At 41.7% G+C, this 15,839-nt stretch overlaps 1 protein-coding gene across 1 annotated transcript; it reads right to left on the bottom strand.

The window, feature by feature from the left end:
* Positions 1–1,331: 1,331 nt before the first annotated feature.
* LOC129476011 (putative myc-like protein MYCLP1) lies at positions 1,332–2,509 on the bottom strand. The gene has a single exon (XM_055268568.2). It carries the CDS (start codon positions 2,492–2,494, stop codon positions 1,421–1,423), a length of 1,074 nt encoding a protein of 357 aa, XP_055124543.1. The 5' UTR covers positions 2,495–2,509; the 3' UTR covers positions 1,332–1,420.
* Positions 2,510–15,839: the final 13,330 nt, after the last annotated feature.

The following is a 15,839-nucleotide window of genomic DNA, read 5'->3' as shown; positions in this document are numbered from 1 at the left end:
AAAAATACAGAAATTAGCCAGGCGTGATGGCAGGCGCCTGCAATCCCAGCTACTCGGAAGGCTCAGCCAGGAGAATCGCTTGAACCCAGGAGGCAGAGGTTGCAGTGAGCCAAGATCATGCCATTAACCTCCAGCCTGGGCGACAAGAGCTAGACTCTGTCTCCAAAAAAAAAAAAAAAAAAAAAATCCATCATGGTTGGCTAAGCAGAGCTCCTGGAGGCTCCTTTAAAACACACCAGGAGGTAAATCCATGTTGTGGAGCACTGGATGAGTCCCAACAGCTCTCCAGAAAACTTCAGAAAGGCCCAGATTCTGCGAAAGACATCTGACTCATTGCAGGCTGGTGCGAGGGCCCAAGGGTGGCTGCAGAGCCAGCAAGCTCCTTGGAGATGCACGAAAGGAACAAGTTTTCATGGTTCTAGTAGAACTTCAAATTTATCAGTCAAGGATTGAGATGAGAGGCAGGTGCGAAAGAGGAAGTGTTACAGTTCTCCCTTCTAAGGTGCCTCACACCTGCCTTGAAAAAAGATTGGGCCTCAAGGGCCCCTCAGAAAACACCTGGGCAGGGATTAAGTTTATGAGCCAGGACTCGGGAACCTTCCCCAGGCCCCAGGCTAAGACCCTGTGTCTTAGGGAAATATTTCTAACCTGCGGGAAAGGGTGCTGTAGAACCCATTGCATAACAGAGGCAGAATGAGACAAAGTCCCTTGTGAGGACAGAAAGTTCCCTCGCTCAGAGAAGAGAGCCCAGAGGGCTTTAAGACAAATTACTTACAGGCGAAGTTCTCTTAAATGTTCTGAGTCACAGCATTGAGAGTAGGAGGAAGGGGGTCAGCCAACGTCATAATATATACATATATACATATATGAAAGGTTTCCAACTCCTCAGCTACTGTAGTGTCTGACAGTGAGGTAATGGTCCACGTGGATCAAGTCTCTGAGCTTGTTTTCACCCAAGACAGCTTGTGTGTCTCCTGGAAAAAATGGAGCCGCAGGGAGAGAGCATCCACACCCAGCTGTCCTTGCATCACCCCAGAGACATCCTTTCCTAGCCTAAAGTTCATGTAGAGTCTGAGATTTCCTCCGGGCTGGAGCCCCCAACAACATCCACCACCTGTTGAATAGCATCTGTGAGCCTTTTCTTTGGAGATAGTGAGCCAGGAAGACCCCAAGGCTCCTCAGTCAGCTGCCTGCTGAAGCCAAAGGTGCCAGAAAACACAAGGCACTCCCATGAGTCAGGGAAGAGAGCGAGCTGGGTTTCAATGCAAGCCTTTATATTGTTTGTGCACTGGCTGCAATGCATTCTGCAATCTACTGTCCAGAGTGTCCTGCTGTAACAAAATGTACAAGTTACTAAAGGGGAGAGGGAGATCAAAAAGAAAACTTGTGTCTTTTTAAGACAGAATAGTCAGGCTTTTGGTCAGTAGCTACTGAGGTACTCAATTCTTTTCTGCAATTGCCATCGCTGGCATTCGAGCTGCCTTTTCTCCGTAGCCATCCTCTCCTCGGCTTCCACCAGTTCTTGTAAGTATTCCGTGGCCTTGACTAGGATCATTACTTTGGAAACCCTAGAGCAGCTGGCCAGGGCGGGTACCTCGTCCCTCAGGGCCAAGAACCGCGAACGTTGATCATTCCGTCTCTTGCGCTCCAGGGAGTTGTGGTACTTCTTCTTGGTCCCATTCTCAGTATCGTAACGGATGGGTTTGGGTTGGCAGGACTGGGCAGCCTCACTTTCTACAGGTGAGAGGCTCACAATCTCTTCATCTTCCTTATCATCCTTTCCCGCTGGAGCTTCTCTCTCTAGAGCCTCTTTTGGGGGCATCCTCTTTGGAGCCCCTTCTTGGAAGCTTTCTGGAGGAAAAGGGGCAGCATAGTTGTGCTGTTGCTGGTGGATGGAGATGTGGAAGAGATTCATGCGGGGATCCAGAAGGTCTGCACGCACCGCGATGGTGACTGGCTGCCGCATACTCAAAGACTGCCTCTTCTTTACTGTCACGTCGATTTCTTCACCCTCGGAGTCGCTTGGGCTCTCAGAGCTAGAGCAGGCCTGGATCTTGGGCTCGCCCAACGAACAGGGGACGATGGGCGCTAGGTTGCCGGCTTCGAGCTCAGGAGTGTAGGCGGGGGTGGCGAACTCCTTGGGCGAGTATCCCGAGGGCGCGCCAACCGTAAGCAGGTCACTCGCCGCTCTCTCCAGCGGCTCCTGGGCGGAGAAGCCGCTCCACATGCAGTCACGGCGGATGAGGGAAGCGTAGTTCGCGTCCCAAGCTTTCCAGTAGCCCTGGGATTCCGTCTCGTCCTCAGCGCGCCCTACCGGCCACGGTTCCAGGAGACCAAAGCAGAGGGCTGGGTTCCCGGCGGCGGGACCCAAGTCCCAGGGCGGCGGCACCAACTCGAATTTCTTCCAGATGTCCTCGCTGGGCGTCGTGGAGCGGTAGAAATCCTCCCCGCCTTCATAGTCGTAGAAATAGTGCTGGCACGAGTCGCGGTCCATGTTGGCTTGCTTGCTCACGCAGCTTGCCACCTGGAGCAGACTGGTTCCCCTCCAGCTGGGGGCAGCAGGGCACTCCGCACACGCGCACAACGCGCCACCGAGCGCGCGACCCGCCCTCTGTTTATTTCTAAGAGGCTTACAATTTTAGCTCTTATATTTAGGTCTTTGGTTCATTTTGAGTTATTTCTTGTATATGGCGTGAGGTAAGGGCCCAGCTTCATTCTTTTGCATGCGAATATCCAAGTATTCCAGCACCATTTGTTGAAGAGAATATTCTTTTCCAATTGCATGGTCTTGACACCTCTTTGAAAATCAATTGACCTTAGATGTATGGGTTTCTGACTCTCAATTCTATTCCATTGATCTATATGTCTATTCTTATGCCAGTACCACATTGTTTTGATTAGTGTGGTTTGTAGTACGTTTTGAAATTGAGAAATGCTAGCTCCATCATGCCCAGCTATTTTTTTCTTCCTTCCTTCTTTCCTTCCTTCCTTCCTTCCTTCCTCCCTCTTTCCTTCTTTCCTTCCTTCCTTCCTTCTTCTTTCCTTCATTTTCTTTCTTTATTTCTTTCTTGTGTCACGCAGGTTGGAGTGCAGTGGCTCAATCTCTGCTCGCTGCGACCTCCGCCGCCCGAGTTCAAGCGATTCTCCCACCTCAGCCTCCCAAGTAGCTGCGACTACAGGCGCGCATGGGCCAACACGCCTGGTTAATTTTTTTTTTTTTTTATTTCTAGTAGAGACGAGGTTTCGCCATGTTGGCGAGGCTCCTGACCTCAAGTGGTCGGTGTGCCTCAGCCTCCTAAAGTGTTGGGATTACAGGCATGAGCCAATGAGCTCCACTTGCAGTGTGACTATTTTAATTATAATTTTTTTAATATTCTTTTTCAGATTGTTCACTGTTAGTGTATATACATATAAATGATGATTTTTGTATGTTGCCCTTGTATCCTGCATCTTTGCTTAAATCATTTGTTAGCCCTATTTTTTTTTCTTTTTTTTTGAAATGGAGTCTTGCTCTGTCACCTAGGGTAGAATGCAGTGACGCGATCTCGGCTCACTGCAACCTCCACTTCCCAGGTTCAAGAGATTCTCCTGCCTCAACCTCCCAAGTAGCTGGAACTACAGGCGACTGCCACCATGCCCAGCTAATTTTTGTGTTTTTTGTAGAGACGGGGTTTAGCCATGTTGGCCAGGAGGGTCTCAAACTCCTGACCTCAAGTGATCCACCTGCCTCAGCCTCCCAAAGTGCTGGGATTACAGACATGAGCCACCATGCCCAGCCTATTAGCCCTAAATTTTTAAAAAAGATTTTCTATATATAAGATTGTGTCAGCAGGGCTCGGTGGCTCATGTCTGTAATCTCAGCACTTGGCCAAGGCGGGCAGGTCACCTGAAGTCAGGAGTTCCAGCCTGGCCAACATAGTGAAAACCCGTCTCTACTAAAAATACAAAAATTAACCGGACATGGTGGCCAGCGCCTATGTTCCCAGCTACTCGGGAGGCTGAGGTAGGAGGATGGTTTGAGCCAGGGAGCCCTAGGCTGCAGTGGGCCAAGATTGTGCCACTGCACTCCAGCCTTGGTGATAATGTGAGACCCTGTCTAAAAAAAAAAAAAAAACACATGTCGTCTGCAAAGATGGTTTTACTTTTTGTAATTTGAATGACTTTTATTTTTCTTGACTAATTGCTCTCGTTAGAACTTTCAGAACAATGTTGAATAGAAGTATTGAGAGCAGACATCCTTGTGTTGTTACTGATTCCTTTGGAAAAGCTTCCAGTCTTTCACCACTGAGTATGATGTGAGCTATGAGTTTTTCTTACATGCTCTTTATCAGGTTGAGGAATTTCACTTCTATTCCTAGATTGCTGAGTGTTTAAATCAACCTTACATTCCTGGGATAAATCCCACTTGGTCATCATATTATTATATAATTCTGTTTATATGTTACCGGATTCATTTTGCTAGTATTATAATTTGTTTAGTGTTTTGCTTTAATAATAATAAGGGATATTGGTCATTGGTTTTATTTTTGTGATGCATATGGGTTTAGTTTCAGGATAATACTTACCTCATAAAAATGTGTTAAGAAATGCTCCTTCCAAAAAACCAAACACCATATGTTCTCACTCATAGGTGGGAATTGAACAATGAGAACACATGGACACAGGAAGGGGAACATCACACACCAGGGCCTGTGGTGGGGTGGGGGGAGGGGGGATTGATAGCATTAGGAGATATACCTAATGTTAAATGAGTTAATGGGTGCAGCACACCAACATAGAACATGTATACATATGTAACTAACCTGCACGTTGTGCACATGTACCCTAAAACTTAAAGTATAATAAATAAAATTAAAAAAAGAAAAAAAAAGAAACGCTCCTTCTTTTCTATTTAGAAGAGTTTGAGAAGGATAGGTGTTAATTTTTGTTTAAACACTTGGTAGAATTCACTCTTGACGCTGTCTGGTCTTGAGGATTTTTTTTTGTGGGAAAATTTTTATTATTAGTTCAATATCTTTACTTGTTCCAAGTCTATAAAGATTTTCTATTTCTTCTTGGGTCTGTCTTGTGTTTCTAGGAATTTGTCTATGTTATCTAGAGTATCCAATTTGTTGGCATTCAATTGTTCATACTATTCCCATATAATACTTTTTATTTCTATGTAGGTTGGTACTAATGTGTCTTCTTTTATTCTGATTTTAGTCATTTCAGTCTTCTGTTTTTGTTTTTGTTTTTGTTTTTTTTTTATTGGTCAGTCTAGCTGAAGGTTTCTAAGTTTTGGTGATAAATACCAAAATTTGGTTTCATTCATTTTCTCTGTTTTTTTTTTTCTTTTTTCCAGATTTATTGGGGTATAATTGACAAATAAAAATTGTATGTATTCAAGGTGTACAATATGATTTGATATATGTATGTGTTGTGAATGATTATCACAAATTATTTAACACACCAATCAGTATAGTTACCATTGTGTATATGTGTGTGTATGTGGTGAAGACACAAAGAGAAATCTACTCTCTTTGTAAATTTCAAGGAAACAATGCAGTATTATTAACTATAATCATGATGCTGTCTATTACATTCCAGAATTTATTCATCTTTTTACTGAAAGTTTGTACCCTTCAGTGAACATCTCCCCATTTTTCCCACTCTCCAGCCCCTGGCAACTACCATTCTACTCTCTGCTTAAATGAATGTGAGTTTTTTATAGCTAAATGTATTTCACTATATACCACGTTTCATTTATCCATTCATCCATCGAGGGACCCTTAGGTTGTTTCTTTATCTTGCCTGTTGTAAATAATGCTGCAATGAACATGTGGGTGCAGATATTTTTTGAGATACTGATTTTCTTTCCTTTGGATGTATGCTTAGAGGTGGGATTGATAGATCATATGGTAATTCTATTTTCGTTTTTGGAGGGAATCTCCATATTGTTTTCTATAGTGGCTGCACCAAGTTACATTCCCACCAACAGTGTGCAAGAGTTCCCTTTTCTGCAAACCCTCACTAACACTTATTATTGCTTATCTTTTTTATAATAACCATTATAACAGGTGTGAGGTGATAGCTCATTGTGGTTTCAATGTGCATTACCCTGATGACTAGTGATGTTGAGCACCTTTTCATATACCTGTTGAGCATTTGTATGTCTTCTTTGGAAAAATGTCTATTTGGATCCTTTGCACATTTGTTAATCAGGTTATTTGTTCTTTTGCTATTGAGTTGAGTTCCTTATACATTTTGGATAAAAACACTTCATCAGATACCTCTTAGGTCCATGCCATTGAAACATTTGCCTCTGGGCCAGGCACAGTGGCTCACGCCTGTAACCCCAGCACTTTGGGAGGCCAAGGGGGGTGGATCGCCTGTGGTCAGGAGTTTGAGACCAGCCTGGCCAACATGGTGAAACCCTGTCCCTACTAAAAATACAAAAAAAAAAAAAAATTAACTGGGCGTTGTGGTAGGTGCCTATAATCTCAGCTACTCAGGAGGCTGAGGCAGGAGAATCGCTTGAACTCAGGAGGCAGAGGTTGCAGTGAGCCGAGATTGCGCCATTGCACTCCAGCCTGGGCAACAAGAGCAAGACTCCATCTCAAAAAAAAAAAAAAAAAAGAAAGAAAGAAACATTTGCCTCTGAATCTTTTTGAGAAACATCCCCTGGGGAAAAGCTGTTAGCACTGTGTTCCTGATAAAGGCACACTTTTCAAACCAGTCGTCCAGGGAGCCTCTGAACAAATCAAATAATGACAATTTGAGGAAAATGAGTTCTTCTCTGCTCCCCTTAGTACTAGGAATGTAACTTTTTATTTTCAAAGCTACTGCTGAGCTAGGGAGGAGGGAGTGGAATAGGACACATTAAAATATCACAAAGCTCACTCGTTTCTTACTAAGATTCAGTCACTTTTTCTGAATATGTGCTTCCCAGGTTGTTGCAAGACTGGTTAATTTCCAGAGTTCTGAAACAGTTGAGTCTAACCGTTTTTGTCAGTTTTTCATTGTTTTAATGGAGGAGTGGAATTTTGTAGTTCCTTTCTTTGCTATTTTCACTAACATCACTCCAGCAAATGTTTTAATAATGCACTTAGTAACGGGTGTAGAATCCCTTGCCCTTGACTTCCCTAACCCCCAACATCAAATTCTACCTTTGCTCCTGGGACCCTGCTAAAGAAAGTTGCAAACAGGTAAAGGTCAGGGTCTATTATTTATTTATGCTCTCCACCTCAGTTATGTTCTCCACATTGCAGTCTTTCCATTCCTCCCCTATTGACTACAAGTAGCTGTTCCAGATTTCTTCCACTCTCCTCAAGTCTTGCATACAATTCCTGTGTATCTCACTTTGTCCTCATGAATTCCACAATTCAAAATCTATTTGTATCTTATTTGTATTTCTCTTAGTAGCGGAGGTCTGAGGTCAGACCTCCTTAATTTAATTCCTGCCTTGATTTAATTCCTGCATTTATGTTTACTAGCTGCGTGATATTGAACAATTTACCACCTCACTTTGTCTCAGTTTTCTCATCCTCAAAGGATCAGTGTAAGGATTAAATAATCTATGTACAGCTCTTAGAACAGTTTCTTCAATACATCTTCGCTATCAGCATCATCATTATCATCATCATCATCATAATTTCCCCATTACTCCTATCTGTAAAGCATGTGTCTGTCCTCAATCCCAGTGTTAATCTGTGCTCTCTTTACCCCATCTCTTCTATTATTTGTACTGAAATGATTTCCTACCTTAAATATTTAGTACTGACTCCTCTACCTTGGCCTGAAACTCATTCAAGTATGCAGATCTTTAAAAATTCAAAAACAAAAGGAAAAGTAAAAATAAAATACAAAAAAAAAACAGAAAACCTAATACCACTCTCTCCCACAAACTGCTAGTCCATCTTTTCCTTTCCTGCCAAATTTCTCCAAAGTTGCCTTTTGTTACTCATTGATCTCTTCCAATCTAGATTCTACCCGCCCACAACATTGCTGTAAGGCAGTGGCCTAATCCTTTAATTCAAATAACATTTTCAGTTCTCATTCTCCTGATCTCACTATACTATCTAGCAGGCTTTACCTGGTTTCTCTTAACAGTAACTTCTTCTGGGTCTTTGCCCATTTCTTCCTATGTTTTCATTCTGGCTCCTTTATTGGCACAGGGGTCAGTCTTCAGCTGCCTGTCTGCACTCTAGGGAGTGTGGAACATCTTCTTATGTCTTGTAGTTTTCACTAGTTTCGTTATACCTCTGTTCCAGCCCCGTTAGTGGGGGGCAAATTTAGTGCCTCAGACCTAAGTAAAACCTGTAAAAGCTATGCCAAGCAAGCCAGCTTTGGTGGGCTAGAATGTATAGAATCTATAGTGTCTTTTAACATTACTCTTGGATTCCTATAACAGAATCTCTGTATCTACCCACTTCCATGCATCCTGCAGATGATTGACAGATTTTCCTGAAACATAAAAATAGTTAACAAGGTCATAGTCAGGAGGGGCAGGAAAAGTAGTAGGGGGAGGGGAAGAAGAAGAGGAAGAACAAGAAGAGGAAGGAGAAGTAGAAGAGGAAGAAGCAGCAGCAAAAGCTGCCTTATACATCATAATTATATAAACACAATTAAAATGCATTTTTATAACTTCATGCAGTTTTAGTAATATAGTTGCTAACATTTTACATTTAATTAACATAGGCTTTCTGAAAAGGTTTATTGCTAGGCTTCCTTTAATGAAGAGCTATTTGCGCTGGGCACAGTGGCTCAGCCTGTAATTCCAGCACTTTGGGAGGCCGAGGTGGATGGATCACTTGCGCTCGGGAGTTTGAGACCAGCCTGCCAACATGGTGAAACCCCATCTCTACTTAAAAAATATAAAAATTAGCCAGGCGTGGTGGCCTGCACCTGTTGTCCCAGCTACCCAGGAGGCTGAGACAAGAAAATTGCTTGAACCCAGGAGGCAGGAGGTTGCAGTGAGCCCAGATCACACCACTGCGCTCCAGCCTGGGTGACAGAGCTAGACTCTGTCTCAGAAAAATAAAAATAAAAAATAAAGAGCTCTTTATATGTAGCCCCACCTTTTAAATAAAACAATACACATGCTAAAGTCTTCACAAAGTTAATTTCTTAATACGTTGAGGCACCATATCATTTTGTTTACATTATTTCATAGAAAACCAACGGAAGGTAAATTCTAGCTTAGTTCAAGTCAAACTATTTCAAAACAACGAAAATTTCCAAGTATTTTAAATGTAACTGAGGATTATGCTAGTAAGCTTTTCTGGGTCCTGGTTGCTCAATCAGTCCTGGATTTAAAAAAAATAAAAGAATACTTAGGACAAGTAGGAAGTGGGAGAATGCTAGCACAGTCAATGAGAGAAAGTGACAATGATGCCTTGCCATACCAGGATTCAAAGATAATAGCTTCAAACCTGTGAAATAGTAAAGGTACAGTAGTCATGATGAAAATAGTCTGAGCCACAATTGAGTCCTAGGTCTGTCTTACTCTAGAGCCTATGCTCTTTAATTACTAGGTTATATACTGCCTCTCTTGTCTCTGTATCATGTCAATTCTCTGATAAAAATCTGGATTTACAGGATGAAGACAAAACTCTGCTGTCTTTCAAGCTCCGCCTTAATTTTTCCTCCACCTACCTAGCCAGTCTTATTCTCTGATAACCCCTAAAGCAATCATGCAATTTAGTCAGATGAGTTTCCATACTGTGCATCAAATCTGCCGTGTTCATTTCTTTTCTCTTTTCTTTTCTTTCTTTCTTTCTTTTTTTTTTTTTAGGCAAGGTCTCGCTCTGTCGCCCAGGCTGGAGTGAAGTGGCCCGACCTCTGCTCACTGCAACCTCCACCTCCTGGGTTCAAGCGGTTCTCCTGCCTCAGCCTTCCTGGTAGCTGGGATTAGAGGCACCAGCCACAACGCCCAGCTAATTTTTTTTTCTTTTTTAGACAGAGTCTGGCTCTGTCACCCAGGCTGGAGTGCAGTGGCGTGACCTTGGCTCTCTGCAACTTCCACTTCCTGAGTTCGAGCAATTCTCATGCCTCAGCCTCCTGAGTAGCTGTGATTACAGGCGTGCACTACCACACCCGGCTAATTTTTGTGTTTTTAGTAGACGTGGGGTTTCACCATGTTGGCCAGGCTGGTCTGGAACTCCTGGCCTCAAGTGATCTGCCCGCCTCAGCCTCTCAAAGTGCTGGGATTACAGGCATGAGCCACTGCGCCTGGCCCAATAAAAAATCAGTTTTAAAAAACAAGATGAAAAAATTGTGTCTACAGATGACAAATTATGTTGGTGTTCAGAGCAATAAGAGATCAAGGAAAGCTTCGTATAGCTAGGTCTTGATTTGGCTTTGAAGGATGGCTAAGATTTGAGAATTCCAGGTGAATGAAAGCCCAGAATTAGAAATGAACATGGCAGGCTGGGTATGGTGGCTCATGCCTGTAATCCCAGCATTTTGGGAGGCCAAAGAGGGCAGATCACTTGAGGCCAAGAATTCGAGACCAGCCTGGCCAACATGGCAAAACCCTGTCTCTACATAAAATACAAAAATTAGCAGGGTGTTGTGGTGCATGCCTGTAATCCCAGCTACTAGGGAGGCTGAGGCACAAGAATCGCTTGAACTGGGGAGACAGAGGTTGCAGTGAGCCAAGATCCTGCCACTGCCCTCCAGCCTGGGCGACAGAGCATGACGGTCTCAAAAAAAAGAAAAAAAGATTTTTTATCGAGTTATACACATAACATACAATTCCCCTTTTTAGAGTATACAATTTAGTGGTTGTTAGTATATTCACAAAGATGTGCAACCATGTTTTGATTGCCTGCTCTTCACCCATTGGTGAGGGAGAGAGTCCCATCCTAGGGTTATGGGGATGGCCAAACACATGACACCTGTCATGGGCAGATGAGATTGATAGCAGTTTATTAATCACAGATACTCAAAGCCCATAGAATGACACAGCATGCTATACAGGCCCACACAGATGTTATATACTCAGGAAAAGAGTGAGAGATCAAGTGGGTGAGGTGGGAGGTAGGTTTTGTAGTATCAAGAGGGCAAAGTGACCCTTGGTTTCCAAGAAAGGATGTGATTGGCTTGTTTGAATAATTCCACAGACTAGTGGGGACCTGAAATCTGCTACAGCAGTTTTGCCAAGGATGCTCGCAGTTGAACCATTAGAGCCACACCCTCCCTCCCATTTCAGACATCAAAGCAGCACATAATATTGAACCTTAATTTTAGGTCTTACACCACAAACCATCAACTTTTCTTTTTTTCTTTTCTTTTCTTCTTTCTTTTTGATGGAGTCTTGCTCTGTGGCCCAGACTGCAGTGCAGTGGCGCAATCTTGGGTCACTGTGACCTCCACTTCCCAGGTTCAAGTGGTTCTCCTGCCTCTGCCTCCTGAGCCACTGTGCCCTGCCGTGTCACCTTTTTCTATGTATAGAACCTTTTAATCACCCCAAAAACAATCCCCATGCTCATGATCAGTCACTGCATGTCTTAGTCAGTTTGAGCTACTATAACAAAGTACCACAGAGTGGTGGCTTATAAAAAAACAGAAATTTATTTCTCACAGTTCGGGAGACTGAAAGTCTGAGATCAGAGTGCCAGCATGGTCACATTCTAGCAAGCGCCCTTTTCCAGGCTGCAGACTGCTGACTTCCTCACATGTATCCTCACAAGGTAGGAAAGGAAGCTAGCTAGTTCTGTGGCCTCTTCTTATAAGAACATTTATCCCATTTGTGAGGCCTCTACCCTCATAATCAAATTACTTCCCACAGGTCCCACTTCTTAATGCCATCACATTGGAATTAGGGTTTATACATCTGAATTTTGTAGGGGACACAAACATTTAGTTTGTAACACTTCACTTCTCTCCTCTTCCCAGACCCAGGCAACCATTAATCCACTTTCTGTCACTGTAGATTTGCTTATTCGGAGCATTTCATGTAATGAGAATCATACAATTTATGGCCTTTGTGTCTGGCTTCTTTTTTTTCTAATTTTGCTTTTTTCTCATTTTTTTCTTTTTTGTTTATTTATTTTTACTTATTTATTTTTGTGTCCGGCTTCTTTTTAAAATTTTTTGATAATTATTTTTTCTTTATAGAGATGGGAGTCTCACTATGTTCCCCAAAAGGTCTTGAACTCCTGGACTCAAGCAATCCTCCCACCTTAGCCTCCCAAAGTGCTGGGATTACAAGCGTGAGCCACTGCAACCGGCCCTTTAAATTTTTTATTTTTACTTTTACTTTTTTAGAGGCAAAGTCTCAATCTGTCACCCAGGATAGAATGCAGTAGTATGATTGTAGCTTGCACTAACCTCAAATTCCTGGGCTCAAGAGATTCTCCTGCCTCAGCCTCCCGAGTAACTAGGACTACAGATGTGTGCCACCACACCCAGCTACTTTTTAATTTTTATTTTTTTGTAGAGATGGAGTCTTGCTATATTGCCCAGGCTGGTCTCCAGTTTCTGGCCTCAAGTGATCTTCCCCCAGTCAGCCTCCCAAAGTTTTGGGATTACAGTTGTTAGCTACCACAACTGTCCTCTGGCTTCTTTTACTTAGCATAATGTTTTTGAGATTCATTCATGTTGCAGCATGTGTCAGTACTTCCGTCCTTTGTGTAACTCTATAATAGTCCACTGTAAGAATCTGCCATGTTTTGTTTATCCATTCATCAATTGATGGACAATTGTGTTTTTCCCCATGTTGGTTGTTATGAATAATAATTCTACGAATATTCATGTACACGTTTTTTTATGGACATATGTTTTCAACTCTTTTTTGCACATACCTAAGAGTGTAATTGCTGGATCTATAGAAAATATATGTTTAAACTTTTGAGGAACCTCTAGACCATTTTCCAAAGCATCATTTTACATTTTACTTTACTACACTAGCAAAATATGAAGCTCCAATTTCTCCACATCCTTGCCATCATTGATTTTATTCCATCTTTTTTATTATATCCAGCCTATTAGGTGTGAAGCGGTATCTCGTTTTGATTTGTATTTTCTGAATGGCTATTGATGCTGAGGATATTTTCATCTGGTTATTTGCCATTTGTACATATATTTTTGGAGAAATGCCTATTTGAATTCTTTGTCCACTTGGAAAAACTTTATTTTTAACTTTAGATTTATAGAAAAATTGAAAGATACTACAGAGAGTTCCCATATACCCCACTCCAAGTCTCTGCTATTATTAACATTTTTCATTAATATGGTTCATTTTCTATAGTTAATGGTCAATATTAATACAGTATTATTAACTGAAGTTATTTTGTTAAGTTACTAAAATTACTTTATTTATTAAAAAATACTTCAGGCCAGGCACAGTGGCTTATGTCTGTAATCCCAGCACCTTGGGAGGCTGAGGTGGGAGGATTGCTTGAGGCCAAGAATTCAAGACAAGCCTGGGCATCATAGCAAGAGCCCCATCTCTACAACAAAAAGATTTTTTAAAAAATTAGCCGGACATGGTGACTCACACTTGTAGTCCTAGATACTCAGAAGGCTGAGGTGGGAGGATCCCTTGAGCCCAGAAGTTCAAGGCTGTAGTGGGCTGTGATCATGCCACTGCACTCCAACCTGGGTGACAGAGTGAGACCCCAACTCAAAAAAACATACTTCAGCTTTTACCTAATGATGTCTTTATTCTGTTCCAAGATGCCATTGAGGATAACACATTGCATTTAGCCATCATGTCTCCCTAAGCTCCTTTTGGCATGACAGTTTCCCATATTGTCCTTGACAATTTGGATGAGTACTGGGCAGGTGTTTTCTAGGATGTCCCGCTATTGGGATTTATCAGATTTCTCATTGTTAGATAGGGGTGAGGGTACTTACTGTGAGCATGACTCATCACTGTCGATGTTGATTTGTATCACCTGGCTGAAGTAGTGTTCGTCCAGCTTCTCCACTGTGAAGTTACTCTTTGTCTCTCATTTTCTGTAATGTACTCTGAAGGAAGTCTCTATGCACAGCCCATACTTAAGGAGTGAGGAGCTAAGCTCCACCTTTTTGAGAGTAGATTATCTATATAAATTATTTGGAATTTTTCTGTACAGGAGATTTGTCTCTTCTTGTTTATTTATTTATTTAGTTAGTTACTTGTTTATATGAGTATGAACACATGGATATTTATTTTATACTTTAATGAGTTATATTCCAATATTTATTTATCCACTTTTACCACTTCTATTCAACATTTTACTAGAGGCACTAGCCAGAGCAATTAGGCAAGGAAAAGAAATAAAAACCATCCAGATTGGAAAGGAAGACTAACTCTATTTTCCACATAATATAATTTTGTGCATAGAAAAACATTAACAAATAAATTTTTAAAAAAAGAAAAAGAAAAGCACAAAGAGGCCAGGCATGGTGGTTCATGCCAGTAATCCTAGCACTTTGGGAGGCCAAGGCAGGCAGATCACTTGAGGCCAGGAGTTCTAGACCAGCCTGGGCAACATGGCGAAATCCCATCTCTACAAAAAATATGAAAATTAGCCTGGCATGGTGACCGTGCCTGTAATCCCAGATACTCAGGAAGTTGAGGCATGAGAATCGCTTGAACTCAGGAGGTAGAGGTTGCAGTGAGCCAAGATTGTGCCACTGCACTCCAGCCTGGGCAACGGAGTGAGACCCTGTCTCAAAAATAAGAGAAAAAGAAAACCACAAAGAACGCTTTAAAAACTCTTAGAGCTAGAGACTGGGTGCAGTGGCTCACACCTGTAATCTCAGCACTTTGAGAGGACAAGGGGGGGCAGATCACTTGAGGTCAGGAGTTCGAGACTAGCCTGGCCAACATGGTGAAACCCCCATCTCTACTAAAAATACAAAATAATAATAATTAGCCAGACATGGTGGTGCACACCTGTAATCCCAGCTACTTGGGAGGCTGAGACAGGAGAGCTGCTTGAACCTGGGAGGTAGAGGTTGCAGTGAGCTGAGACCATGCCATCGCACTCCAGCCTAGGCAACAGTGCAAGACTCCATCTCAAAAAAACAAAAAATAAACAAAAAAATTCTTTCAGCAAATAAACAAGTTCAGCAAAGTTGTAGGAAACAGGATCAACATACAAAAATGATTTGTATTTCTATACAGGAGCAATGAACAATCTGAAAATGAATTAAGAAAACAATTCTACTTATAATAGCATTTAAAAATAAAATAGCTAGAAATAATTTTTTTAAAAGAACAGTATGTCTTGTGCATGGAAAACCACAAAATATTGTTGAAAGGGATTAAAGAAAGCATAAATAAATGGGAAGACATTTCATGGTCATGAATTGGAAGACTTAATATTGTTAAGGTAGAAATACTACAAATTAATCTACAAATTCAACTAAAGCTCTATCAAAATCCCAACTGGTTTCATTTTTAAAAATTGGCAAGCTGATTCTAAAATTCATATGGAAATGCAAGTGACCTGGAAATGTCCAAACAATCATGAAAAAGATGAACAAAGAGGAACGAAGTTGGAGAAATCGCACATCCCAGTTTTAAAACTTTCTACAAAGGTACAGTAATAAAAAAGTGTGTGGTATTGGCATAAGGATAGTAATATAGATTAATGGGGTAGAATTGATAGCCCAAAAATAAAGCCATACATTTATGGCCAATTGATTTTCAATAAGGGTGCTAAGACTCTTCAATGTCGGGTAACAAATGGTGCTTGGACAACTGCACATACACATGATCCTGACCTCATATCATATATAAAAATTATTTAAAGACAGATCAAAGACCTACATATAAGAGCTAAACCTACAACTCTTAGAAGAAAACATAGGTATAAAACTTTATGATCTTAGATTAGGCAATGATCTGGTATAAATTTTCATGA

The sequence above is a fragment of the Symphalangus syndactylus genome, chromosome X (genome assembly GCF_028878055.3).
Source record: "Symphalangus syndactylus isolate Jambi chromosome X, NHGRI_mSymSyn1-v2.1_pri, whole genome shotgun sequence".
In the NCBI taxonomy this organism is placed as follows: Eukaryota; Metazoa; Chordata; class Mammalia; order Primates; family Hylobatidae; genus Symphalangus; species Symphalangus syndactylus.
The sequence above is the reverse complement of the archived record's forward strand: the minus strand, read 5'-3'. Positions and strand labels throughout refer to the sequence as shown.